Here is a 27,873-nt window from a genome sequence, read left to right as displayed (position 1 = left end):
CTGGCCCCGCTCCGCCCGGCCCGGCCCGGCCCTTAACAGCGGCGCCGTCCCGGGACGCCGTATGTGATCCGGGAGGGCAGCGCCGCACCGCCCCGCACCGCCCCGCACCGCCCCCGCGCACCAGCACCGCACCGGCACCCCGGCTCGGCCCCGCGGAGCTCCGGAGCAGCCGGCACCATCCCCACCCCGGCACCCCACCATGAGCAACCTCAACAAGGACACCGAGCACACCAACGGCGGCGGCACCGTCGAGGAGGAGGTGGGCGCCGGGCTGGGCACGGGAGATGGGGCGGCGGGGAGCTGCGAGCGGCACCGGGACAGCGGAGTGGCTGCGGAGCAGGGACGGGGCTGGGGCTGGGTCGCGACGGCGGCGGAGAACCGGGAGTGGCGACGGGACCGGGGACGGGGCGACGGGGATGGAACGCCGGGGTGTCGGGGGACGGCGGGGGGAGCGCAGCGTCGTCGGGGAACCGGGGCTGGGCTGTTCGGGATGGAGCAGAGCGGTGTCGGGCACCGCGGAGGCGGCACCGGGGCGTCGGGGAAGCCGGGAAGGAGCGCGGCGCCTCTTTTGGGGAATAGAGGACCCGGTGTCAGGGCAGGACGCCCGGCTCGTCGGGGAACCGGAGCCCGGATGCCGGGGCTGCTGCGGGCCGGGAGGCTGGGACCAGGCTGTGGGAGCCAGAGTACGGAGGTGCTGGCGAGCTGGTGGTGGAGTCGCCGGGCCGCCCCGAGAAGGTGCTGGGACCGGGCAGGGCGAGTCTCCTGCTCAGCCCGGTGTCCCTGTAGCCCTGTGGGACAGAGGGCTGGCAGGTCCCTGCTCCGTCCAGCGCAGCCGGTGCCCGTGAGCATGGTGTCCTGTTGTCACGTCCATGTAGCGGGAGGGCTCCTGGATCCCCAGCCGTGTGGGCTGCAAGGGAGACACTTGGACAATAGTGGAGGAGCCCTTGCCCTGCTCCCTGTGTGCTGGCAGCCTGGCTGGGGCTGGAGGACTGAGCTGACCTGCTGGCAGCCCCTTCCCCCAGATGCCACTGCAAGCCAGAGCCTGGATGCTGCTGGATTCAGGGTTGGGAAGGCTAGTAAGGGTCGGTTGTCTGTAGCCACACGCCAGAGCTTGCAGCCCTCCACATTTACACTTTGGCTGTTGGAGCCATTGGCTGATGTCATCGCTGCACCCCTGGAGCAGATATTGCCATAGCGGGTTACTAGCTGCCCTCCATCTTGGAGAGGGCTCTGGAAAATGCCTGGCCTTGGAAACGTTTTGCTGCAGTCCTCCGTGCCTGGCCCTCAGGACTGGGGAGGTGCTCAGTCCCCTCCCCTCGCTGTCCTCCGTGCGCTCTCGCCGCCGCAACATGGCGCCTGGCTTGCTCCACCACCCACCGGGGCAGCGCGGGCCCTGTGCCGCAGCTGACTTGGGGCTGTCGCGTCCCCTGGGCTTCAGCCCCGGCGAGGGTGACCCGAGTAATGGGGTGGAATGGATTGGCAGGTGGTGGCTGGGGCGCTGCTGTCCGCAGCGTGGAGCAGGGCATCGGTGATGCGCCGATGCAATGGGACGTGGATGCTGCGGGTGGGATGTCCCAGCGTCACCGGGTGGCACTGGTGTGGGTGGGCTGAGAGCCTGAGCACCTGGGGCCTGTGCTGCTCCTGGTGGAGGGAGGTTTGGTACCTGGGGGTTTCACAGGCTGTGCATGTGTGCGCAGAAGATTCTATGCAGCTCCTCAAGCCAGTTATTCACTGGCCTGCAAAGGTCCCTGAGGTTGGTGCCATTCGGTGCAGCCCATCCCAGTGGGATTGCTCCAGCTGGGCTGGTGCCTCACAGGTGGTGGTCAGGTGAGCTCCTGGTGCTGGGCAAGAGCCAGTCTGTTCCCCACTGCCGGGTGGTTGTTTGGCAAAGCAGGTGCTGGAGCGTTTCAGGAAATCCTCACCCTCTGGAGAGGCTGGTCCTCCCAGGAGTGGAGCTTGATGGCTGGAAAACTGAGTTAAAGATGGCATCCCTGTGGAGCATGCAGGAGCTGGACAGAAGGGGCTCCTGCTCTCCGCTGTGCAGCCTCCAGGAGCGTGCGGGGAGGGGCACGGTCTGTCCGCCCCGTTGGGTGGTCTGCGGCCTCGCTGGGTGTGTCTGTCCCCCTGCACCCAGGGCTGCAGCAAAAGACCCTCCACCTGGGTTAGGCTGGGACTGGTGGGGGCTTAATGTCTCAGTCCCTGGTGGGATTGCTATTGGAAAGCACTTTCTCCACAATAATCCAACAGGAATAATGCTGTGGGTGTGAGCACAGTTTGGGCTCCATGGTGGCTACCCTGAGCCTACTCTGAATGCTTGTTTTTCCACTACCTCCTGGCTGACCAGGAGCTGCTCCTCACTGCAGAGGCTAGTGGAGGCATAAGGAGTGACCTTGTGTTCAGGACCCCATCGTGGTCTGGGGGCCCAAATTCCTGCCCAGAAGCTCCCCTTGATAGCGATAAATACATTCGGTGCAAAGTGGAATCCTTCAGTCCCAACACATGCAGGAGGGTGTGCTGGAATATTTTCCCACACTGCATGGATAACACTGCCAGATCCTGGTGCTGTGGACACTCCTCCACCCCCCGCTCCCCCCAGCATGCACCTCCTTCGCTGCCTCCCCAGGCGTTTGCAGAAGGGCGCCGTGTGCCCCAGATACAGCGGGGCGAAGCTCCCAAATTCAGCCCTTCCCTTTATCTTATCTGTGAGCCCCTGGATCTCGCAGCCGCTTCCTGGCTGGTGACATGCGGAGGACAGGAATGCCTCTCGCTCCTCTCGAGGTCGTTAACGGGAATGTTAAACAAACAGGGCCTAATGTCAGTCCCTGCTGTTCCTCACCAGACACCTCCCCAAACGCGATCCCTCCCCACTTGCTGCTATCTTCTGTTTAGTTTTCCAGGCAGCCACCAATCTGCGTGGCTGCATCTCTCCTGGCATTCCCGAAGGGTAGTGTGGACAGGCAGCTGCCTAGGTGCTGCACTCCCACCCCTGTGGCAGGCAGAGCTTTTTCCAGCAGCTGGAGGAGCTCTCATGCTTCCCGTGGACACTGGGTGTAGTGTCCATGGCTGCCTAGCAATAAAACCCTGTGTGTTCACCCCGCTCTCTGGAGTGCCTGTTACAGACATGTGGGTTCTACTCTAGAAATTAGTTCTTGCTCTCCTGGGAAGTCACTGGGAAGTTGTGGGTCTGCCCTGAGTATGAGGAGTCTGGAGCTGGCTGCATAGATGCTCAAACTGGCAGCTGAAGTCTGTGTGTCCTCCTGGCTGGTCTGAAGGGCCTGTTTGCAGCTCCATGGCTGGTGCCTGCTGCTCTTGAGGTAGAGCTTGGGGATCCTGGACTGCTGAAGGTGGCAAGTGTTAAACGTGAAGTTGTGCTGGGAGAGCCCAGGTGAGGACCTGGCTAAGCTCTGCCAGAGAGGGTCATCTTAGGAAGAAATACTTCCATGTGGTAGGGTGGAGCCCTGGCACAGGCTGCCCAGAGAAGCTGTGGCTGCCCTGTCCCTGGAAGTGCTCATGGCCAAGGTGGATGGGACTTGCAGCAACCTGGTCTAGTGGAAGGTGTCCCTGCCTGTGGCAAGGGTGGAATGGGATGGTCTTTAAGGTCCCTTTTAAACCAAATCATTATGTAATTCTGTGATCTTCCCTGTTGGTCCATGGAAGGCTGTGGGTTAGAAAACTCTGTGTTGGAGAGGCAGAAGACTCTTGGCTTCCAGACAACCTCCTCAGTAGCAAGTCCTACATCCCTTTTTCCTTAGCTGCTGCACTCCAGGGCTGCCGGAACTGCCTGGGAATGCTGCTGGTGAGTGGGCTGTGTTATGTGCTGGATGTCTGTAGCACTTCATGGACTGGTGCCAGGCATCTCTTGACTTCTGTAATCTCTGCTTGAGTGGACCTAGATACCTCGTGCATGTGTGGATTCCAGCTCTGCAGCTGCAAACAAATAAGGTTAGTGTGAGTTCTGGAGTCAAATGTCTCCTCTGATGCTGCTCTTCACTGTGAGGAGCATGAAGCTGTAGTAGTTACAGTCACCACTCACTAATCCTCTTGCACTTGGCCTGGCTGAAGCAGGACGGTGCCTCAGAGCTGTTTTCATGCGTCCTAAAAGTCGCCTAAGTGTTAGATGCAGCTTTCTGTCAGTGACAGATTGTTGGCTGAGCAGACACCCTGGAGTCACCAGGCACACAGGGGTTCTGGGAACTGATGTGTTCCCAGACATCCTCTTGGTCTTGAGTTGAGCACTGAGCTGCTCTGACAGGAGGAGGGATGTGGGAATCTCCCCATTATCTCCTCATGTCCTGTGAATACCCTCTGAAGGAGCTTCCTTCTCCTTTTTCACTCTTTCAAATCTGAATTTCTTAGACATGAGTCTGAGCATCAACATCCCAACTCAACTAGTCACCATGATAGGGTAATTTCTTCCTCCTGCCAGCTGGGCTATTAAATGAGACCCAGCTTCAGAAATGAGTCTTCCTCCTTGGCTAATCTGAGGAGCTGCTGAGCAGGACTTTCCCTCCTTAGCCTCAGAATTAATGGATTTTTGATGATGCTTGTGGAAGTTAGGAAGGGCCAAACTCCATGGTTCCTTTTCTAGGTCTCTGTTTTGCCGTCACCAAAGTAGCAAGGATGCCCTCTGAGATTTTTGGGAGGTAGCTAAGAGTAGTTCAGGCTTTATTGTCCTTCCTCATAGCTCTGCTTGAGAATCTGGCACTGTAGGAGTTCAAGACTCTTGCTGGAACTAATGTGGAAGATTGTGGAGTGAAAGATCCTTTGAGTTTGCTGGTCTTGGCCGTGCCAAATCATGGAGACTTTGCTGCTTGGGTCTCAGAGCAATGCTGCTGCTGTTCTGGAGCTCTGCCTGAAATAAAGGCTTCAGCCTGAAGCTTCACTGTGGCATGGCTGTAGAAGTAAGGTGGTTAGACCCCACTGCAAGACTCAGCATCTTCCTGCACCTTGTAGAATAGTGGAAACCAAGTTCCTCCTGTGTGCCTGGCCCTGTGAAGGGACCTGATGAGGGACAGGGCAGTGGGGACAGCTCCAACACTGGAGCTGCTGCACCTGGCCCATAGTGAGGTGTGATCCTGAGCCAGGCAGCACATCTGATGAGGAGGGAGGAGTGGCACCTGGTGACCCTGCCCTTGGCACGGCAGAAGTGGGTGCTACAGGCTTAGCAAGGATTCTCCAGCGCCTGCCCCAAAGGGTCCTGGTGTGCTGGGGTGGCTGGAAACCCGAGGTGGGTGTTCTTATCCTTGTGAAGGTTCTCCAGCCCTGCTGCACAGCCCAGGAGAAGCTGTGGAAATGTTTCACCTCCCAGTGTGGGGTGGTGCCTGCCCTCCTGTGCTGCAGTCGTGGTGTGTGTGTGTGTGGGTCAGAAGCTGTTGGCCTGGGGATGTGTGTCCTTCCCATCTACTTCCAAGGACAGGAGCCCTGTGTCTCCCTCAATGTGTAGCTGCCCTGGGTCACCTGTAGCAATGGCCTGAAGTGCAGCCTGAGCCATGGACTGGGAGAGAGCAGCCAGAGGGCACGTTGTGGGCTCGAGTTGGTACTTTTGGTCCATATTTTGGTGGCACATCTCTGTCCTGCTGTCTAGTGGTGCTGTCTTGCTAAGAGCTGGGCTGATGCAGTGTTGGCTTAGTCTTGTGGGTGGTTGTCATCCTCCTGGTGTCCCCAGAGGTCTCTCTGTGCTGGGGTGACACCCCAAAAACTGCTGTCCACAGAGAAGAGCTGCTGTGAGCTTTCAGCTCTCCATCACCTGGGTTTTATGGAGTGCTTGCTCGTTGGGCTGTGGAGGTACCTGACATGCTGCCTGAGGCTGGGGCATGGCCATTGGTGTGCTGCCCCAAATTGGATTGATTTGAGGAGAAATTCTTCCATCTCTGGATGTGTCCTGGGAGGCATGGGACTGAAGAGTGCCCAGGAGTTGTTGTGTGGTGGGGTGAGGCAGGTACAGGTGTACTCAATGAAAGATCTGAGGTGAGAACATTTCTTGTGAGGGTCCTGCTTCCAGAGCCATGTCTCCTGCCAGCCTCTGCCCTGGGGAGGAGCCCGTTTCACCAGTCTCCTGCCTGGGGAGCAGGTGCCTGGGTGTGGGCAGGAAAGGCTGGTCCACAGCAGGTAAGTCCACGGCTCCAGCCAATGGTGACAGGTGTCTGTGGGTCCCCAACACCAGAGAGTGGCAGGTGAGGGTGTCTGGAGCCCAGGGCTCAGTGTGGTGGCTGGGTAGGGCCGGCATGCATGTGAGTGTCCTTCAGCATGTTGGCTGTGGCACTCGTGCCTGTCCCCTCTGGCTTAGTGGACCTCTTGGCAAGGTGAAAGGTGATGAAGGCAACCTGAGGGTGCTCAGCCAGCTCCTCCCTGTGCTGGGGAGCTGTCCTGTTGGGCAGTAATCTCTTGGGGATTGTGGGGCTGAGCTTTCCAAATGCTTCATCAGCTTTGAGCCCCTGTTGTGGCCCAAACCCATCTGGGTGCTGTTCTTTTTGTGAGAGCTGCAGAGACAGAGGTGGTGAGACTTGAGAGCAGGAGGAGGCATCCATGGCACAGCCACACCAGCAGCGCTTCCTCTGCCAGGGCCCAGGTCTATTCTTGGGTGCTGTCCTGTTGTGCCTGGACTTATCAGCTGCCATGTGCTTCCTGCTCTCCCGGAGTGGGGCTGGTGCCTCTCCCTGCTTCCCCCTTGTCAGTGTCTTCCTCCCCTGACCACAGGGGTGGCTGAGCCCCGCTGACATCCCCTGCCTGATGTGAGGGAAGAGCAGTGCTGGGGAGAGGCTGCTCTGGCTATGAGCAGTGTGGAACACCACAGCCTTGGGGACAAAATGCTGGTGTTGGGGACAAAATGCTGGTGCACTTGGGCTGGCTTGTGGTCAGCCCTCTTCCCTTTGGGCCAGTGGGACGTTGGTCCTCGTGTGCCTTTCGTGCAAAAGGCTGTTTTCGGAGGGAAATGCCTGAAGCCTGCCTTGCTTCGAGCGCTGGGGGAGGTTCAAGGCCCTCTTTCCCCTCTGGGGATGGGTGAACATCTTTCCAGCGGGTGGGAAGCTCTGGGCTTCCAGGCTGGAGCGGCTCCTGTCCCGATCCTTTGCCGGGGCTCAGTGCGATCCTGCCTGAGGACACCGGAGCCCTGCTAGGGCAGCAGCCCCGGCTTTTGCCGCCTCTCTTCTGACCGGCGGAGGGGAAACTGAGGCATGGAGCAGTGAAGCAGCCCGTTCTCTCGGGATTCCTGCCCCGTGGCGTGGAGGCTGCCCCGCTTGCCTGCCGAGGCAAGCACATCTCTGTCATCCAGTTCTCCTCCCTTGCCGTTCCTGGGACTTTGTGCTGAGGACCAAAGCAGCCCCGGGTTGCAGCGGCAGCACTCTGCAGCCCCACGGCCCGTGTGAGACACCGAGGGGAGGATCCCGTCCCATTTTTCAGCGCCGCCGCTGGACTCCGTGCGCTCCCCTCCCCGCAGCCCTGTTGTGCAAGCTCGCCGCCCCATTCCGCTCCCGTGCCTTATAAGTCCCGGCTCCGGGGGCAGCCGCAGCCTCGCCGCATTCCAGCGCTCTCGCCTCAAGTGGCCCTGGCTGCATCGCGGTGCCCGGGACCGGGGCTCCGTGTCCCCCTCTGGCCTCGCTGGGGACCCCCGACACCAGGCAGGCACCCACTGAGATGCTCTCCCAAGGGGAAAAGCTGTGGTGCAGATCCCTGAGCTCCTGGCACCACAGAGTGCCTTTGGGATGCTGTGGCAGAGCTTGTCCCTGTCCTCAGCGTGGGGCTGGTGGCATAGGAAGAAGGCTCAGTGGACATATTGGTGGGAACTAGTGGGAAATGGCTCGTTTCTATGAAAAACTGCCATGAGACTGGAGTGGCTTCCTGGAGAGGGGGAATGTCCAACGGCACAATGCGGGCGAGGCATTAGTGTACATTCCTGCTGTACCTGTGCTCAGGTGTCTCTGAGCCACTGCTGTGCTGCAGGTGCTGGAAGTATGGATCTGAGACCAGGCCTGTTTTGGGGGCTGGAGTAGCCCGAGCTGTGCTGTGGGTGATGTAGTTAAAGGGCTGATCTCTCCAAAGGGGAGGGTTGGCCTTGCTGGCTCTGGGGGGGATTCAGACAAGTCTTCTAACAAAACAACCCCAGTCACTGCAGCCTCAGGGCATAGGTACCTGTGCCCTTGCATCAGACCCTTCTGACATAACCCTTTTTGGGCTGCAGAACAGCTCAGAGCTCTCTTTTGAGAGCTCTTACTCCAAACAGCTGTGGGAGCTGTGCTTGTCTCCTGGCACCTCTGAGGCTGTGGCAGCACAAGGCAGGTGCTGCTGCTCGCCTCCTTTACAGCCTTGGTGTGAAGCTCCTGGCTGGGCTGGCCCAAGGTGTGTGTGTCTCTCTGGGGAGATGCAGCTGTGCAAGGACTGACACTGAGAACTCGCTGCTAAATGGTTTGTCCGTGTCCCTCCTCCCCCTGCGTGGGAAGCTATGCTGGGATCCTCCCTCTCTAAGAGATGGCCTAGATGGTCTTGTCCCTCCTGGCATGAATCCTGTTTTCCGTGGCTCTCCTCCATCTTTATCAGGTGTTTGGACTGGGGACATCCCCAGAGGGGCAGGGATGGGGAAGGGAGAATGTTTTCTGCAGGGCCTGCAGCAGTGTGACTCTGCTGGGCCATCCTGGGTGAGAGCTGTTCCCTGTCCTGCTGCCGCCCATGCCCATGTGTCTGGTTCAGATCAGTCCTGGGCGGGATGTGACTGCTCTCACTGGCATCAGAGCCTAAGAATGAGCAGAAGAACATGGTATTCCTGGAGATCTGCTCCTGCTGGATGTCTGCACATGTAGTTTGGCCCAGGCAGTTCCTGATCCAGCCCTGGATGGACATTTTTGATTGTGGTTTGGTTTGGTGGTTTTTGTCCTGTGCCTTTTCCAGATGCACTGTGGGGAGGCTGGATTTGGTGTTGGGTGGCATGGACTTGAAGTAGGGCATGTTTTAGCAGAAGTTATCCTGTCATGGCATGTTGAGTATGAGGGCTGGATGCCTGGATTTGTCAGCCCTAGGTACTGACAGGGTGGTACTACTGGGCTCTCAAAGCCTGCAGGACTTGGGCTGACTGGAGAGTCCCACTTTGGTTAATCCACTGGAAGATGCTTCTCTGGATCCTGTTGCCCTCATCTACAGCTTCATCTCTTATGGGAGCAGGGGAAGAGGCTGGACCAGGTTGCCCAGAGTGCACGGGAGGCTCAGACTGGTGAGCTGCCTCCTGCTTTTCCCTGTGGGGTAACCTAAATCTCCTTTGCTTTATGCGTGGTGTGAAAGTGAGCTCCCTCTGGCTTAGCTCACTCTGTCCCTTAAAAATATTGCTCAGGTCTCTCACCAGCCTCACCCTCCCTTCACTGAATAACTTGGTCTCCCTCTTTCCTTACCCTTCTCTAGATCACTTATGGATGTGCTGAATTGCAGAGATCTGGTAAAACCAACTGCTTGGTCTTGTTGCTTCCAACAAGCTCTTCTGAGCAGGGACTTCTTAGTTTGTCTTGAGACCCTCTTTGGAGAGGTTGGCTGGTGGCATTTGGAATTGCCCAAACTTTGGGGCAATGGTGGCCCTTGCTGGGGGCTGTGGCTTGGCTTTCCAATGCCTTGTCAATGCTGTGGATGGTGACAAACAGGACTTGGAGGCCAAAAGGAAACTTCTGGGCAGTGAGAGGAGATTTCTTGCTCCTGTCCTTATGGGTCTGGCACTGGGAGCATGTTACCTCTGACAAAGAGCTTTCCTGGGCACCTGCCTCGCTGTGTTCAGGCTGATGTGAGGGCTCCAGCTCTGGCTCCCCTTCCCTGAGCCACCAGGCATCTTCCATCCTGTCACGCCTGTCGCAAGGACTTACCAAGTGATGCGTCACGGGGCCATTTAGAGACCCAACAGGGATGTGGATTTCTGTCTGCTCGGAAGAAAAATCCATTCTGGGGGCTGAGCGCACTTGGATCCTGAAATATTGAAAAGGGACAATGCTTTCACATGGCTGAGGCACATGTGTGCCACCACACTCTGCAGTCCTCCCCTGCAAGAGATGGCCGTGGGTCTTTTGGGAGCACACTGCGAGTGCTCTGTGGAGCTCATGCTGAAGTGCAAGCGCTGAGGTCTTGGAGGCAGCCAGCAAGCCAAGAAACAGTGGCATTGTCCCCTCTGTCCAGGCATGGGGTGGCCTTGGAGAGACGTGCCTTAAAGCACCAGATGTGGGGTGGGGTAGTTGAGGAACCTGTCAGACTGAGCCTGAGCTGGAAAGTGTTCCTGGAGTGCTCCACATGGCATCCTGCTTCCCAAGGCAGGGCAGAGCAAGAGTGTGTGGTAGAGCCATCCATATTGAAGGGTCAAGGGAGGGGATGGGAAGGGTGCTCTGGTTCTGCTCCTGAGCTGTGCTGGGCCAGAGAAGGGCTCCTCACACTAGTCTAGTGCAGGACAGTGGCAGCCCTTAGTCTCAGCATGCACAGGAGAACAGGAGCACCCCAAGCCTTTCACAATCACTGTTTATCCTGAGGGCTTTACCCTGGGAATGGCATCTTTCTTGGCAGGACTGTCCTGGGCACAGGAGCTCAAGGAGGTGAGTTTTCATGTAAGTAAGAGAAACTTCCCTGTGTTGTGGAGTCTCTATCTGGCTGCCCCCAAAGAATTACAGAGGCAGGGGCTCCTGTGTTTCCAGGTCTGCCTCCAGCCCAGGAGCAGTGCAAGCATATGTTGGTAAAAGTGGTTTTGGATACAGCTCACTCTGTCTGGAGAAGGGGAAATGGCTGAGCAAAACAAACCAGGGAGCAGAGCCCTTCTGTCCTGCAAACATAATGGGGTCACTCTGTGCTGGAAGCAGGCCAGGAGATGAGCTCTGGCTTGGGGCTCCTGCTCCTTGTTCATAATGACAAGTGTCTTCATTACTTTGGTTGTGCATAGCTTCCCTTTCCAGCTCTGTGCTGATTTACAAGAAGCCTCTGCAGCTTCATCGTGCTGCTTCCTATGGAAATGGTCTGCCAGCCAGTGTGCAGAGACAAGGTGCTCTTGATGAGTCTGTTGAGCAGAGGTCTCCCAGGCCATGAGCCTTCAGCACTTTCTTTTCCTGGTTATTCAGGTGAACTATTATCTATAATTTTAATGGATTATCTATTGAAATCCTCCCCTGGCACTGTGTTTTTTGCTTTGACATGAGTGTGTTTGGACTTGGTCCATGACTTGAACGGCCTAGGAAGAGCAGATGGCTACAGGGGCTTGGCCCAGCACAGCTGCTCTTGGCTGGGCACAGCAGAATAACTGCTCTGAGAATGGGTTTGGGAGCAGCTTCTGAAGGGTCTGAGTGTGCTGGGGAAGGAGCTGGGATGGGCCCAAAAATCTTCCTGCAGTGATATTCTGGGGCTGTTGCAGAAGTCAAGAGTTCCTAGTGGGGCAGTGAGATGTTTCTCAAAATTGAGGGCTGTCTTTGAATTGGTGGTGGAATTAAAGTGCCAGGGAAGGTTGAGGAGAGGAGATCTAGTATGTGATGTGGAAATAGGAGACCTAGAAAGATGTGGAGAGAGCTGGGATGCGTCAAACTTAGTTCTTGTGGCAGTGTGTGGTCTTTGCCAGTTTAGCCATCAAGGTTCTGTCAGGCTGTGGGGCTGGTGTCCATGCCTTCATCAACCCTGGCCATGATGCCAGGGACTGAATTTTTGTAAAGGCATCAATCCTCTGAGGTGGAGGTCAAAGGGCTGGGTGTGTTTTATCCTGGACAACACTCCCCTAATGCAGGGAAGAGTTAGTGGACCTTTGATGTGAGGTGTCCTGTTCTTAGTGCACTTCTGAGCTGTGCTCTGTGCTCCTGCTTGGGCACCAAACATCTCCTTTCAGTACAGCTCTTTGGCCTCTCCCCTAGGTACGGACGCTGTTTGTCAGTGGCCTTCCTGTGGATATCAAACCCAGAGAGCTCTACCTTCTCTTCCGACCATTCAAGGTAAGAACATCTTCAGATCTGGTTTTTGGAGGGACAGATGCTGTTTTGTGGATGACCTGGCACCAAAGGTCTGTCAGGGGAGGTAGGGATGACATGGGAGCCTGAAGCCAGCACAGGATGCCATGACTTGTGCTCAACTGGGAACCTCCAGCTGGAGCCTGCCATTGGAATCGTGCTGTCTCTAAGCTTGATGAAACCTGCTTGGTCAGCCCTGCTGCTCAGCTGGACCAGCCCTTCCTTGAGGATGTGTCCTCATCCCCCAAACTCCCCCTCCTTCTCTAATAACCACCTAGGCTGTCTCAGGGCAAGTGGGGTTCCCTTGTCTGCACTCCTCTAGCACAGGGAGGGTGCTCTGCTTTCTCTAGGCACTAGCCAGGGCAGGGTGCTCATCTTTGTAGCTGGATGAAGAGCTAGAAAATGGGATTCCTTCCCAAAGGGCCAGGATGGAAGAGCTAAAATACCTGCTCTCCCCCCAGTCTTCTCTACTGGTGGAAAAGAAGTGTTATTGTCCCTGTTTCTACTGTGGCCCTGCCCTGTGGAGGGCTTGGTCCTGCAGGAGCTCCTGGAGCTGTCGTGTTGTGTCTTGGTTGTAGCATGGCCTCCTCAGGAGCCTGACACTGACTTGCCTTCTTCTCTCCTGCAGGGTTATGAGGGGTCACTGATCAAGCTGACTTCAAAGCAGGTACCTCCTTCCAGCCTGTGTGTTTTTGGCTTTTGCTATCAAACTGGACATGCCAGGAGGGGAGAGGGGGAAGATCCCATTTCACTGTGTAGTGCACTGTGTGGGCCAGCACCCGCTACATAGCAGGGTTCTACTGACCCAGCGTGTTCTGAATGTCTCCATGTCTTCTCCTGCTGCCCTGGGTGAGCCCTGAGGCTTCAGCCCCAAACCTTGTGCTGCCTTCCCCTCTCCCATGCTGATCAAGACAGGGGTAGCCATGCTGGGGGCTTGTCAGAGTGAGCGGCGTCCCCACATGTAGGAATGCCAAAGCATTTGTGGTGGAGCAGATGCAGAGCAGGAATCTTGAGCCAATGACCCAAGCCCTGCTTGAAGCCCCTGTGCAGCTTAGGATGCTCTCTTCTGCTGGTTGTCTGGGGTGGCAAGGCAGCCTGAGGAGCTGGAAGAATCTTCCAGACTGAAATGGGTGTTGTTTCTTTTAGCCAGTGGGTTTTGTGACCTTCGACAGCCGGGCTGGCGCTGAAGCAGCCAAGAACGCCTTGAATGTGAGTACCCAAAATGCTGGGGGCTGAAGGGGCTGGGGACCACGTGCCTTGCTGGACCAAAGCTGAGGGCAGAGACAGGCCAGGGTCCTCTACCAGCTGTGCTCTGGAGTGTGGAAGTGAAATGGTCCTGCAGCATCCCACCAGGGAGGCAGGAGAGCTGTTCAAGGCTGACATCAACCTGGGCAAATGGATGCAAGCTGTCTCTATGTAGTTTTTGACCACTGGAAGACCTCTCTGAGGGTGTGGGGACCTGCTGTGACTCAGTAAAATATCTTGAGGATGGTCAGCATGGAAAGGACACCCAAAATGATCCCCATCCTGCAGGAGTGTTGGTGGGATCTGGTCAGCAAGGCATGGTTCTGCTGTGCTGTACACCTTGCTTTGGACTTTTTGACACCTTCTAGTGCCTCTGCTCAAGCTGGAAGAAGGTGTAGATGGGAGCTCCCACACAGATGGGGGTTATTCCAGCTCCAGTGTAGACAGTTACCCCAGCTTCAGCAGACAGACCTTTCCTGAGCCGTGCTGGTAGCCATCCCTGCTGTAGTGGTTGGTGAACTGCACATAAGGAGCAGAACTCTGTCCCTCCTGTTGGAAACAGTGGTCCTGGGTCTAACGTTGGTCCTGGCCAGATAAATGTTAAAACAAAAGCATGTGGGAACTTGAGTGTTGCAGTGAGGTGACGAAAATCTGGGCATGTGACTGCAGTGTGGTGGCCTTGGTTCCTCAGTTGGCCTTTGCTCCATGAATAACCACAGCCTGTGCTTGGGCTGGAGCTTCACCTCTGAGAAACCCCTGTGCTCTCTCTTGTGACAGGGCATCCGCTTCGACCCCGAGAACCCCCAGACCTTGCGGTTAGAGTTCGCTAAAGCCAACACAAAGATGGCCAAGAGCAAGCTGATGGCCACACCGAACCCCACCAACATCCACCCTGCCTTGGGTGCACATTTCATTGCACGGGACCCCTGTGAGTATGCTGGGAGGGGCTTGGAGGTCATGGCCTCCAAGAGAGATGCACAACTCTGTGAATGCTGCCACAGTGGAAAGGAGCCCAGCCTCACCTCTGCTCTGCCTGAAATCTGCCAGGGGCAGGGAGGCCAGTAGGATGTTGGAGCCACAGTAGGATGTTGGAGCCACAGGAGAATAACAGGCAGCTGGGCAACATAGAACTGTTGAGACATGAAAGTTGGATTTGGTAGCTCAAGTGATACTATAAATCTTTTAAAGCATCCCTGAATGTGAGCATAAGGGATGAGTCCTGTGCCATCATCCTCTGTGTAGCCTGGTGGGCTGAGTAGCCCTGCTGAGGCTTATGGGGTGACCTGTAATGTGGCTCTGAGCCCCCTGTCCTGCATCCTGTGGCACCGCCCTTCTGCTGCCTGTGTGGACCAGTGTCCAAAGCCCACGTAGGGCTGTAATGTGACACATTCCTGGGTTCTTCTGTCGAGGCTGGGAGGCTGGAGCAGCAGCTGTGCACACAGATTTTATACCTGATCAAGACTGCAGCGCAGAGCTTTAGCCTGGGGTGGGGAATCCGGAGCCTGTCCCCAAAGCAGGCTGTTGGGACCAGTACTGGAACGCTGTCCCCTTGTCTCCCCGTCCTGTCTAGATGACCTGACTGGAGCGGCTCTCATCCCAGCGTCTCCGGAAGCGTGGGCTCCCTACCCCCTGTACACCACGGAGCTGACCCCTGCCATCCCCCACGCCGCCTTCACCTACCCGGCCGCAGCTGCCGCGGCCGCCGCTCTTCACGCTCAGGTGAGTCGCTCCCCACCTCCCGTGCGGGGCTGGGCCCTCCTGTCTCCCCGCCACGGTGCTCCCATTCCCGCGGGCTCCGCTTGGCCAGTTCGACCCTGGCCTCTGCACCTTGGCTCCTGGGCAGAGCTGCTCCGGCTGCAGGGCAGCCCGAGGAGGGCTCTGTGCAGCCCAGAGCAGGCAGAGCTGCTGGTGGTTTCTGACCCTGCACGTCCAGCCTGCTTTCCTACAAGGGGCAGGCCAGTGGGAGGAAGTCAGGGCTCGATTTCTGGCTGGTCCTGTTGCTCCCCATGGCCAGATAACTACACTGAGGGACTGCTGGGAGGAAACACTTCCTGCACGTAACATGCCTATGAAATGTCATCCCAAGTCACAGCAAAAGCAACGGGCTTAGTTCTGTGCTAAATTGAGGGGCTCAGCCTAATGACTCAAACACTTCCAAAGCTGGAGGAGGGTGTCCTGCAGGAGATAAGTGACTAGAGCCTTGCCAGAGTGAGGAATTGTGATGGAGCAGGGTGTTAGCCACCCTCGGTACAGGCTAGTGAGGAGAGTCATTCCCTGCAGGAGCCTCTGGAAGCACAGATGGTGGTGCAGCCAGCTGCCTGGTGTCCCCAGGTTTGCTTGCTGACAGTTGAGGATGTAGGGATGCCTGTATGCTCTGACACGGATGCTTTAATGTACAGAGACCACATAAACCCTGAAACCATGAACACGCAAAGGGAAGGTCAAAACAGAGTAGCAGGGTCCTAATTCCAAGCTAAGGTGCTTGGTTTGAAGCACTTGTCCAGGAGAAGCTGGAACCCCTGTCCCTGCCCTGCTCAGTGTGCCCAGCCAGCTGTGCTCTGCCTGCTTCTGTGTCTGCTCCCGTAGTGGTGCCATGGGAGATGGGGCAGTGGACTGAGCGTTGGGGCTTAACCTCTGCTCCCTGCCCTGCCAGGCAGGATGCTGACTCCTACTCTTCCCTGCTTAAATGGAGAGCAGGAGGAGCTGTGTCCTCTCACACTGCCATCCTGGCTGGCAGTGAGCTGTGTTGGCCCTTGGATGTCCTGTTGCTTCCTGCAAGCTTTGTGATGGTAACTGCCCAGCTTCAAGCCAAGCTTGCTTCCCAAATGCCATGTGGAGTGGATGCAGACTCCTGTCCTCTGTCCTGCCCCTCTCACACCTGCACATCTCTCCTGCTTCTGCCCTTCTACAGGTGAGCTGTTGTTGGGCTGAAGCTCCAGAGGGGTAGGGAGAAGTTCATAGGGGTTCAGGACAGGACCAGGAAGAGCACTAGAATGTTCTTCCAAGGACCTCCAGAGCCAAGCTGCTTCTTCACTAGGAAGGTTGTGCTTGCTGGTGTTTTCCAGAAGTTGGTGGTGGTGGCCACAACTACAAGGCTGTGCTGTGCTCCTCAGTGGCCCAGGAGAGCAGTGTCTTCCTGCCCCTTGTGTGTGTAGGGTGGTGGTCAAGGTTGAATTGTCCCTGGAAGGGAGGACCAGGAAAAATCAACCCCTCTGGCCTGTCTGAGGTGAAACTTTTACTGCAGTTTCTTCCAGGGTGGTCACTGGTGACTGTATAGGGACCCTGAGTGTGAGGGTTAGACACCCACACTTTATGGTGCAAAGTTGAGGAGAAAACTCTGCTCTTGTAGAGTGGAGGGTATTAAGGAGTCCTCCAGCTACATCTTTTCCCTTTGGGGTCTCAGTTCCTGCCCTCCAGCTAGTGAGCTACTGGTTTCCAAAGAGGTTGTCTGGCCTCATCAGAAGACCCTGAGGAGCTCCTTGTGTAGGTAGAGCTCCCTGCCCAAGGGGTCCATGGGTGGTGATGGGCTCAACCCTTAGGGAGCCAGTGCAGCCCCTCCAGGCAGTGCCTGGACCCAGCTCTTTTCCAGGGAGGCTGCTGGGCAGTCCCAGCTGCTCCTGGCTGTGCTGAGCCAGTGCTGACCCTGCAGGGGCATGTCCTGGCACAGGATATGTTACCAATAAAATTTAGTGGGGTTAAACATTACTCCTGCTGGCAGCTCTGGGCTGGAGCCCTGTCCCTTGCAGAGCTGAGGGTGGAGCACAACAGGGAGATGACTTTTGCTCACAAACTGGGCTGAAATCTGTGCCCTTAGTCCCCGTGTGCTGAGCCTTCTGCCCTCACTGGGAGGGGCTGGCTCACTCATGTGGTGGGCTTATGGGTTATTCCCCAGAACAGTCACAGTTCTTCCTCCTGGTGGACTGGTGTTGGCTGGAGGGCATCCATGGGGATGGCCAGAGCTGTAGCAGCTCCACAGTGATCAGCCTTGAGGCAGGCAAGAAACTGGAGGATGTAGCTAAACCAAGATCTTGTCAAAAGAGATTTAAACCTGAAGGGCTCGTCTTCTTGCAGAGCTGAGTTCAGCATCGGGGAGAGGAGGTGGCCTGGCCTCCTGAAGAGCTGCCCAGAGGGCTGGCAGGAGGGATGAGGGGCAGGAGGTGGTGAGAGGCTGGCCTGGCCTCGGGAACCCTTGGTAAGCCACTCCCAGCCGATGGCTGCTGCTCCTGGCCCGTCCATGCCTTGGCGATGCTCCGGGCAGGCACCAGGCTGCTGCAGCTGTGACTGTAGCCTGACCCTGCCCTGCCGGGGACTCTGCTGACTTTAAGATTGCCCCATCTGCCTTCCCTCCCTCCCACCCTCTCTCAAATCCCTCCTTTGATGTCCCTAGTGAACTCCAGCCATGATGCCAGCGCAGGCTAGCCCCGAAGCTCAGAGCTGTCCCTGGAGATGGGACGCCCTAGTGATGCCTTATTGCAGCTAGTGGAGTGGCTGTACTACAGCTCCATTCCTAGAAGTGTTAAGCATGATGGCATCCACGTCTGGAAAGACTGGTAAGGTAACCATCTCTCCTCCAAGGTGCACTGTGGGATTTGCAAGCTTCTGCCCATCTCTGTAGCCCGTATCTCCTTGGCAACCCAGTGCATGGGCCTCACGCTACCCACCCACCAGAGCCTGGGGAATGAGATGCCAGGCCTTCTTTCTAACCCACATCTCCAACTTGGCAGCACATGACATGGCGCACACAGCATGGCACCATCTTACATCAGCTCCTCCCAGCTGAGCCAGGCTCGGCCAGGCCCTGCCCGTGGGAGGGGAGCAGCCCGGTTGAGCTGGGGCAGAGACCACCCTGCCACTCGGCCTGAAAGAAACCTGGTTTCTCCCCAACCTTGACCCTTCGAGGGCAACCAGAAATACACCTTGACCTCACTCCTGCACACGGTGGGGGAGGTGAGTGACGTGGTAGTTGATAGCACACGACTAAATTTTAGTGGGCACCTTAGACAACAGCACTTGCCGGTCACTTTGTTCCAGAATCGCATACCGGGACAGACCCTGCCCTAATCGTGGGTCTAATCTCACTGCTTTCCTCTCTGGTAATGGAAATGGAGCCAGTTCCTACCTGGAGCTTGACTTCTCTCCTGCAGCCTGAAATCACAGGCAGGACACAGGTTGTGTGAGCTGTAATGGAGGGAATCAGCAGCCTTGGGAGAGAGGGCTGTGTGGTGTAGGAGGCTGGGAGCTTGGGAAGAGGGAAGGGTCTGGGACTGGTTGGCAGGGGGATGGTTGGTGTTTGACTGAAGAAAATGAGCCCTGGTTCAGTTCTCCAGCAGTGGTTCTGAGCAGACCTTTTCCTCTCTCTGTGGAAGAGATGATAAGAAAAGAAGCCACCAAAGATGAGGGCCCAGGTCTGCCTTTGCCCTTAGAAAACTGTGAGGTGCAAAGATGTGCAGAGTTATAATTTTCCCTCCTGGGACAATGGAAAGAGCTTGACACAGGCATAGAGACAATGGTACAGCTTGTCTTGTTCTGCTTGGTCCTGGTGGGCAGGTCCACCCATTGCTGGTAGGATGGAGTTGGGCTGCATTGTGTCTCTGAGGTGGAACCACTGGTTTTGGGGTGCCTCTAAACCAGGCTATGAGTGGGCAGGAGGGGATGCCAGGGCTATTCATGCTTCTAGAACTCTTTTGCAGAGATGCTTCCACCTGTGGCAGCACCCATGAGGGCAGGACTCTGCTCTCAGCAGGACTTGCCATGGGAAGCAGGTTGGATGCGGGATTGGCTCATAAAAACATGGTGTTTCTGGGGACACAGCTGATGTGTTGGGTGCCTGGAGTCCCTGGCAGGTGTTTCCAAGGCAGTCAGCCAGGTCAAAGCCTGAGGGCATAGAGATGCCAGTCTTTTTGGGAGGGGGCTGCCCAAGGTTCCCTTGAAGCATCCACTGGAGACCTTGAGGAGATGGCAGAGGTGGGTCTCTGGCTCTGGGACCTGTCAGAGTGAGTGGTGGGTGGAGGGAGCAGTCCTGGATCATGGCTGTGTGGTTGTGCAAGAGCCTGGAAGGACCTTGGGACTTCCTGGTGCTGGGTTGAGGCTGATCCCATTGATGAAAGCAGAGGTTGGTTCCAAACCCCCTTTCCCTTGCAGCTAAGCTGACAGACCCACCCTAGACTGGAGACAGGATAAATTTTTTGTCCCTAATAACTTGTTGCCTGTTGGTGCTGTTGTGTAGGGACTTCCCAGGATTATTTCTCTCTGGGCAAGCTCCATGCTTCCCAGAGATGTGAAGCCTCTTGTTCAAGATGTTCATGCTTGTGGTAACTTTCTAAACTCCAGTAATTTAGAGGTGGCATAGCTGGCCAAGCAGCCCCAAGCCAGCAGTTCCCTCCTAGCCAGGGGAAAAGCAGGCAGGAGATGCTCTGAGCATCCTCCAAGCAGAGGATGCCCCTGAGCAGCTGTCCTGGCTAAGTGGTGGGACTGATGGGCCATCAGAAGAGACTTGTGGCCAACAGTGGCTCTCCCTGGCTGGCTCAATCCAAAAGAAAATAACACAACTTGCTGTAAAAAGGGAAATGCTTGTTTGCTGCAGTCTCAGAGAGGGGTGTGTCTCCCTGAGCCATAGGGGTGCAAGGCGTTGGACTGATGGATAGATGCATGCCTGTTAGAATGTTCCTGAGAGGATGGATCAGTGCCTGTCCAGTCCCACACGTTCCTTGCCCTGGTGTGGGATGGTGTGCTGTGCCTCCAGCTCTCCCTCCCCAGAGCTGCTTGGGGAGATGCACGGGCTCGATCCCACTGCATCTGGTTTTCCTGGTGGTGGGCTGAGCTGCTCTGGTCCCACACCTCATCGTGCCCCCACACAGGTGAAGTGGTGCCTGTGCTGTGTGTCCTTGCCTGCCTGGGTCACATTCCATGGGCTGTGTTTCCCGAGGGAGCAGGGCAGCTCTCGCTGCTCAGTGGGGGCTGCCCAGGGCTCACAGCCGGTGACCTGCGGTGCTGCTCTGCACTTGAGCAGCTTGGCAGCAAGATGCAGCTCTTGGATGTGTTAGCTGGATCCTACCAGCTCCCAGGAGCACAGGGAGTGCTTTGTGTCTGCCTGCACCAGGAGTGGTCCCTGGGATCATTCCAGCTAGAGATAGGTCAGAGCTCTAAGGTGCTGGGGCTGGCTGCAGACCAAGAGGTAACTGAGGAGGAAAGACAGGTCCTCCAAGTCAAAGGTGCTCTGAGGAGGGACCTGTGTACTTGGTCCTTGCTTCCCCTCTTCTGAAGGATTTGCTCTCCCTGAGGATGGTGGAGAATTGGATACTTAAATTCCGAGGGCAACTGGGAGAGACAAAGGAGGTTTTGACAAGGAGAGTGAAGCTCTGATAAGCTGTTTCTCTGCCCCGTTTATAATTTCATTGTGACTTTTAGGCAGCTGCTGGTGTTGTGCTGCAGAAAGGGAGAGGTTCCTGGCCTCTGGGAGGTGGCAGGCAGAGGCACATGTTTCTCCTCTCCAGCTGTTTCTGGGAGAGATGTTGAAGGCAGCAGCATGAGGCTGCAGCAGTTGGCCAGCAGTGGCTGCCTCATCCCTGTGAGCAGGAGATGTGTTGGTGGTGTGACCAGACTCCTTTCCAATTGTGAGCTAATGCCTCTCCAGAAACAACAATGTCTCTTCCAGTAAAAGCCTCTCTTGTCCTGCTTTCCTCACCCAGTGCTGAACATCCCCATTAGTTCTCAGCTTCCTCCTTGACAGATGTAGTATTTTGAGGGGTGTGAAGAGAAAACTGCCTTGGCAGGTGCCTAGAGAGTGTCCTCTTGGCGATCTGCTGCTTCCAGTGTTTTCTGCTGGCTTTGGGAACCTCCCTCCTACTGAGTTCCTGCCTCATCCCATCAAGCCCTTTATCCTTCCGTAGGCTGAAAGGCCTGGCAGGTCATTCCCTCACCCTGCCAGCATGTCAGGGCCTTGGGTTGCACCCAGGATTGTCACGTCTGTAGCAGCTCCTGCGGGGCTCCAGGCTGAGCCCCTCTGAATGCAGGGCTGGGCTGGTGGCCTGTGGGGCCACGCTGGGTCAGGCTGGGTGGGTTTGGTGTGTGAGCATTGTAGAGCTGCAGGAGGAAGGCAGGGAGGGGTGGTCCATTGCAGTGATGGTTTATTAGCACCAGAGCTACGAACAGTGCATGTTTTAGGAGAAAAATCGGACTTCTTTTCACAGTGGAGGTGCTGAGGCTCTGCAGGTGGGCCAGAAGGTGGCTCTGAGGCTGGGATGGAGGGCCACCAGGCTGGGCTGTACTGGCTCCTGTATGGCCTGGCTGGGCTGCGTGGGGTGGAGGCAGCTCTCAGGGTTAAGCACTCACAGCCTTGTGAAGGAAGGGGGAGTTTCCTGTTACTGCTGGGCAGGAGGAAACTGCTTCCAGCTGTCGAGGGGAGGGCTGTGGAGTGGGAGACGCTGGCCAGGGAGGACAGGACAGCTGCAGAGGAGATGTGGCTCTGCTGAGCAAGCACCTCCTGGTGACAGGGGACAAGAAACCCCTGTCCTTGCTCTGGCAGCTGCTGTGGGGGCCCTGCAAGCTGTCAGTGGTGCTGCTGCCCATGCCAGGCCTTCCTGGGTGGTGTCTGTGCACAGAGTGGTGGCCCTGGCTGGGCAGGAAAGGTCCCTCTCCCAGGCTAAAGGAGACGTGAAAAGACACTCAGTGTGGCACTTTGGTGCTGGCACTAGGTGGGACCCCTCCCTGGGGAGGAGGGTCTTGCTAACCTCCATGCCCTTGATTCCCATGGCTGGACTGACTGGATGCTGTGCCATGAAGTGAGGTGTGGGGCCAGCTGGGAGCTAATTTAGTGGCACGCACTTGCCTTGTGAAGGTGTCAGGCAAGAGTCTAGCAGATTATGGAACCATGGAATGGTTCAAGTTGGAAGGAACCTTAAACCAATCCCATTCCATCCCCATGCAGGGATATCTTCCACTAGAGCAGGTTGTTCAAGTCTTGTCCAAACTGGCCTTGTTCTGAGCTGATGAGAGGCACCTGTGAGGACAGAGCTTCTGCTGCCTGGCAGGGCTCATTTTGGAGCCATCTCCTGAGAGGGACTCAAGGCCCATAGCTCGTGTGGCTGCACTTCCTGGCACTGCAGCCCCAGTGCCTCTGCGGGAGAACTCGGCTGCTGCAGGCAGCAGTGCTGGGGTTGTGGCAGTTTGCTGCACATCTCTGCACATCCTTGGGAGAGGAGCATCCAGCCAGGCTTGTTTGGGAGGGGACATCTGTGCCAGGATGAATGGGACACATGAGGCTTCAGGTGGTTTTCTGCCACTTTTCTCCCCATCTTAGAACCAAGTCCATCACTGTGCTGGTTCCCAGAGCCCTGAACGTGCTGAGGCTGTGCTTCTCTCCTGGCAGCTGAGGAGGGAGGAGTGGGGGGTGGTTGCTGTGCTCCAGCAGCAGGACCAAGTTCCAATTGCTGCTGCTGGATCCGTGCTCAGTGAAGTGGCATGGGCTTGTCTCCTGCTGCGGTCAGGCAGGGAGCTGCTGATGCAGCCCAGCCAGACACACTGGCCCTGCTGACCAGATGGGATCATCTGGATGTCTCAGGCTGGGCGTTGCCAGCTCCCTGTGTCTCCTAAGGGGCTGGAAAGTGTCTGTTCAGCTACTGTCCCTTGTTTGCTTGTTAGCTATCCAGCCCTTTCCTTGGCAAAGAGCAGGTCTGAGAAATAGATGTGGCAGCAAGCACCTGCTGGGGAAGCCTCCAAGTCTTGCTGGTTTGCAGCTCTTCCAAGTTCTTCCCATGGTGTGGTTTGCCTGGAGCCACTCCTGGTAGCAGAGTTGGGGCTTGGAAAACTCCATGGGCATCTGCTGTAGTGGATGAGACACTTCTTCCCCCGTACATGTCCTGTAGAGGTTGTCTGGTTTTAGTGCGTGGTCTAGAGATGCCTCCTTTGGCTGGCTGAGAGTGGAGCTGTTTGAGTAGTATTTGGAGCTCACCCTGGAGCCTCCTATCCCATGCTGGAGACACCTTTGCTCCGGGGACCTTGCACATGGCTTGAAGGAGCTGAAGGTTTGTACTCTGGCTGAGGTAATCCTGGATCATGGACCTCTGCCGTGGCTTTCTTTTCCAGATGCGCTGGTATCCTCCCTCTGAAGCTACCCAGCAAGGATGGAAGTCTCGTCAGTTTTGTTAGTTCATTAGTAAGTAATTAATTACTCTGGGAGTCAGGTCTTTGTCTTGCTCTTCCTTGGGCTCCTTGCACTCTTGGGGGGAGGAGGGATGGGAGCTTGGGCTCAGCCCCACACGCCCACCCAAGGATGTGGTTGGGTCTCCTGGACGGGAGCAGGGAGACCCCCAAGCCAAGCCAAGCCCTGGGCTGGGGCAGAGGCCGTGGGGGACCCTCAGGACACGGCTCCAGCTCACCGCGCTCCTCTCCCGCAGCGTCTCTCCTCGGCTCGTGTTCCTCCTCCCTGCCTCTCCGCAGAGGGAAGTGCCAGGGACGATTTCCTCCTCCCTGCCTCTCCGCAGAGGGAAGTGCCAGGGACGATCGCTCCGGCTCCTCTGGATTTGGTACGTGGCCAGAGGACAAGGTGCCTGGCCCCGCCGCGCTGCCCCCGGCGCTGCCAGCACCCCTTTCCCTGGACTGTGAAGCCATCGTGGCCCAGCCATGGGCTGTGCGCTGCCTCCACCCCTCTCTCCATCCCTCCCTCAGGCCATTCCCAGGACCTCCTCCCTGCCTGAGCTTTGCCATCCGGCTGCACTGAAACCCAGCCGGGGGCCAGGTCCTGGGCTTCCCCAGGCTCTCCCTGCTCCGGGGGCAGCTCGGCTGAAGGAATCGAAAGGCAAAATGGGTTTTGCATGTTTTCTGGCATGAATTAAAACACTTAACTTGTGTCTGTGTGAGTGTAAGTTTGTTTGTTCTAGCGTTTGTGTAACCGTTAGCAACAGGTCTTGGCCCAACGGATTGATCCATCAAGGTTTTCTTCTTGCTTTGGTGAAGACTTGGCTTTGAGAAATACTAACTGTCCTTGTCTCACCCCTTCTCCCACCTCCACCCTTCCCTCCCTAGGATGACCAGAAAAATTTCAAAAATGCTTTTTTTTTTTTTTTTTTTCCTTTTTTTTTTTAAAGTATGATGCACTGGGTTTTTGTTCTCATCCATTCTGCTTGTTTTAAAGTCAGGGTTATTATATTATTTTTTTCCTTCTTCAAACTTCTATATATAGAACAGCTGTAAAATATCTAACCTCTTTTTTTTTTTTTTTCCCACATTCTTCTGATTGGAGAGCATCCAGTCTTGCCAAATAATCAGCCATCCTTATGGGAATACCGAACAAAAAAAAAAAAGTACGAGTATTTTTGTACCATGTGTAATAAGGAAATATTTATGCATCATAAAGAATTTCTTGTGTGTTTGTGTGCAATTAATTATTATTATTATTAAAGAGAAATTGTAATCCTGTAAGATAAGTTAATGTTTAGTTAAAAGCTTGAAAAAGAAGGGTTGTCTTCTGTACCAATGATTCAGTCAGGCATAGTAAACAAGAAATTGTGCAATTTTTGTTTTAGCATCTTATTGCTTGGTATTGAAGTGCTTGAAGTATTATCTGACCATGGCTGTCTCGCTTGTATTAAAAGATTTGAGAATAAGTTGCTCTATAATTGCTGATCCTATGAGAATGTGAAACTGGATAATATATGAAATGCAACCAAAAAAAAATATATATACCCAGAGGCTGCTGTGACTTTTTCTGTGGTCTTGGGTGTTTTCTTGTGGGAATGGTGAGGGTTGCTTCAGGCCTGGCCTGCTCCCGTTTCCCAGGCTGGAAGGATGCGGGCTGGTTTGGGATGCAGCTGAGGACCAGGAGCTGGGATCTTCCCGATCCTGCTGGGAGAAGGGCAAGCCCTCGCCTGGATGGGCATGTGCTGTGGGGGGTTGGTGGTGTGAAGCTCTGCGGAGGCCTCTGCGAGGGCAGCCCTGAGCTCTTCTGGCTGTTTTTGTTCCCCCTCCCAGCGCCTGTGGAGGCTGAGGCCTCTCCTCCGTGCCAGCAGCTCAGAAGGAGATCTCCATAGAAGGCAAACGTTCTCCATGGCTGGAGCATTCCCCGTGCGCCTGCCCGCTCCGGCCTTCCTCTGCCTTGGCTGTACCTGCTGAGGCGGCGGTGGGAATGGCAGGCCCGCGCCAGGGGCTGCTCGTCCCGGTGGGAATCTCCGGGCAGGCAGGAGCCAGGGGCTGTTTGTGCCGGTGGGAATCTCCATCCAGGCAGGAGCCGGGGCCTGCTCGTCCCGGTGGGAATCTCCAGGCAGGCAGGAGCCGGGGGCTCTCCCTGCTGCGCCTCACCAGTCCCCATGGCCCGGCTCGCTGACCCCTGCGCTGGGGCTCTCCAGAGCCCTCCCACGCAGCTTCCCGCCCCAGGGATCAGTGTTTTCCTCTCTCCCCAGGCCTTCGAGGGCAGCGCCGAACGAAAGCAAGGGAAAAAAAAAAAAAAAGAAAAAAAGGCAGGTCTAAAAATAGCCGCCCGTGCCTGGGAATGGACTGGAGCAGTGCTGCTGCTCCGGGAAGTGACTCGCTGTGGGGCTGCGGGCTGCCCGCTCCACAGCAGGCCTGCCAGCCCCTTCCCATGGGATATTCCCCCCGCCCGGGCTCTTGCCCGCATCCCGGCTCCCGCCCCAGTCCCAGCTCCAGCGGGCCGGCCCTTCCTTCCCTGCCGGCTCTGCCCGCATCTCGCAGCTCTGCTCACCTGAGCGGAAACACCGCGCAGAGCAGCGGGGCACGGAGACGGCAGCGTGCAGGGCTTTAAATTATACAGCAGACTTTATCCTGTTCGTGGGTTTTTTTCTTTTCTTTTTCTTTTTTTTAAGCCTTTAGCACATGCATTAACATGGCCAGGCCATGAATAATTTACGCCCGGCTCTAGGAAGCTTTTACAGCGGGACTCGCTCGCCTCGCAGCTAAAGTAGGTCACGTCTGCTCCGAGGGTCCCCGCGCGTCCCTTCCCCGTGCGGACACGCGTGTGCCCTGCCCCGCCTGCTCCCCATGGGTCCTGCTCAAAAACACGCCCTGGGAGGTGGTCTGGGGACACGGGGTGTCCCCAAAACATCCACATCACCAGACAGGACGAAGCTCGAGGTGCAGGGAAGCTCTGGGTGGGGTGTGAGCTGTTGGCATCACCAGGGAAAGGATGCAGGTCCGTGGCTCCTTTTGTCCTTGTGCTGCCTGAGCGTGTTGGCCAATAGCCAAAGGACAAACCTGCCAGGGAATAGAGAAGATGACACTGAGGCTGGAAAAAATATAGGGGGAAAAGGCTGCTTTTGTCATGCTTTTGTTTTACCCTTTACTGGAAACTCATATTTTCCTTGTTTTGAAGGTGGGACAAAAGATAAATCGTGGAGCTTTTGGACTCTCTTCTCCTGAGCATGCTGTGCTCTGCCACAGTGTGTGGTCTGGGCACTGAGGCAAGGAACACTTTGGGAATAGAAAATCCAGCTGTTGTGGTGCAAAAGGGCCTCTCAGCATGGCTGTGCTGGATAAGCTGCTCCCGTTGGAGGTGATCAGACAGCCAGGGAGGCAGATCCAAAACTCTGTCCCTGCTGCAACCAGAGAGGGAGGAAGGGGTTCAGGTCATCTCACACCAGCACTCACCAGCCATGTGCTGGTCACAGGAGCTCCTGTCTCTGAGGCAGGGGCATCCCACAGCGCTGATGCTCCCTCGTGTCCCACACACCTCTGCTGATGGTTAAGGGTCCCCAGATGCAGCTCAGTCATGTCAGTGCCTTTCACCCATTTCTCTGGAAAATGTGATGAACAACTCAAAGGCTTTTGTAAAGGATCAAATCCCTGCAATTCCCATCTGCTGGTCTGTGCCAGCCCTGCTGCCACTGTCCCCTTTCCTGTCCTGTCTCAGGCCGAAGCCTGTCATGGCTGGAGATCATTCTGGACATCACCGATGACCTGCCTGTTGTTTGTCCATCAGGCAGAGAACAACGGCCACAGCTGTGGGGAAATGTCTCAGAGCCCCAGCTCCATCCTGCAGCAGGATTTAGCAGCTACTGCTCCCTGCTGATTTCTATGAATCATAGAATCACAGAAGTTTTAAGGCTGGAAAAGCCCTCTAAGACCATTGAGTATATCCATTCCCCAGCACTGCCACCACTAAGCCAACATTCCCAATCAACACATCTTTCAACGTTTCCAGGGATGGTGACTCCACTCCTCCCTGGGCAGTCCCTTACAATGCCTGATCACCCCTTCAGGGAACAAATTTTCCTCAACACTCAGCCTAAACCTCCCCTGGAACAACTTGGGGCCTTTTCCTCTCATCCTGTCCCTGTTCCCTGGAAGCAGAGTCCACTTTCCCCCAGCTGTCCCCTCCTGTCAGGGAGTTGTGCAGAGCCAGAAAGTCCCCCCTGAGCCTCCTTTTCTCCAGGCTGAACTCCCCCAGCTTCCTCAGCTGCTCCTGGTGCTCCAGCCCCTTCCCCAGCTCCATTCCTTTCCCTGGACACGCTCCAGCCCCTCAATGTCAGGAAGAGCCCAAAGCTGTGGATTTGATCTGTGGCAAGAAGCTGCATCTCATGCAAGGTTGCTGGGATTCCCCAGGCTTGTCCACCCCTGAGATGGTGAGGAGCAGTCTCTGTGGTCAGGGAGCACCACACATCTGTGGGGCAGATAAAATGACTGTCTGAGATGTACAGTGTTGGATGAACTCGGTAGCACCTCTGGAAGAGGCAGGCTGGGCTGGCAG

The 27,873-nt window shown here is 56.2% G+C and overlaps 1 protein-coding gene across 4 annotated transcripts; it reads left to right on the top strand.

The window, feature by feature from the left end:
• On the top strand, positions 1-24,876 carry RBPMS2 (RNA binding protein, mRNA processing factor 2). 4 transcript variants are annotated; one of them, XR_005955284.1, is made up of 10 exons: positions 1-259; positions 11,841-11,918; positions 12,562-12,600; positions 13,080-13,142; positions 13,956-14,106; positions 14,749-14,897; positions 17,250-17,370; positions 17,566-17,728; positions 23,262-23,331; positions 23,573-24,876. XR_005955284.1 is itself a non-coding variant. In XM_041469136.1 (8 exons), exons 1-7 carry the CDS (start codon positions 200-202, stop codon positions 23,322-23,324), a joined length of 603 nt encoding a protein of 200 aa, XP_041325070.1. In that variant the 5' UTR covers positions 1-199; the 3' UTR covers positions 23,325-23,331; positions 23,573-24,876. The 4 variants fall into 4 exon arrangements, 1 of the variants encoding a protein (XP_041325070.1); XR_005955285.1 differs by having other exon boundaries at positions 17,566-17,733; XR_005955286.1 differs by lacking the exon at positions 17,250-17,370.
• The last annotated feature ends 2,997 nt before the right edge of the window (positions 24,877-27,873 follow it).

Source organism: Pyrgilauda ruficollis, unplaced genomic scaffold (genome assembly GCF_017590135.1).
Source record: "Pyrgilauda ruficollis isolate IOZ18807 unplaced genomic scaffold, ASM1759013v1 scaffold23, whole genome shotgun sequence".
Taxonomy (NCBI): Eukaryota; Metazoa; Chordata; class Aves; order Passeriformes; family Passeridae; genus Pyrgilauda; species Pyrgilauda ruficollis.
The sequence above is the reverse complement of the archived record's forward strand: the minus strand, read 5'-3'. Positions and strand labels throughout refer to the sequence as shown.

What these genes read in the sequence shown, in the direction of transcription:
- RBPMS2 (XM_041469136.1), top strand. Translation starts at nt 200, where the DNA reads ATGAGCAACCTCAACAAGGACACCGAGCACACCAACGGCGGCGGCACC. An exon ending in GCGGCACCGTCGAGGAGGAG is followed by an intron (nt 260 to 11,840) that starts GTGGGCGCCGGG and finishes CCTCTCCCCTAG; the next exon opens with GTACGGACGCTGTTTGTCAG. An exon ending in TCAAGCTGACTTCAAAGCAG is followed by an intron (nt 12,601 to 13,079) that starts GTACCTCCTTCC and finishes TGTTTCTTTTAG; the next exon opens with CCAGTGGGTTTTGTGACCTT.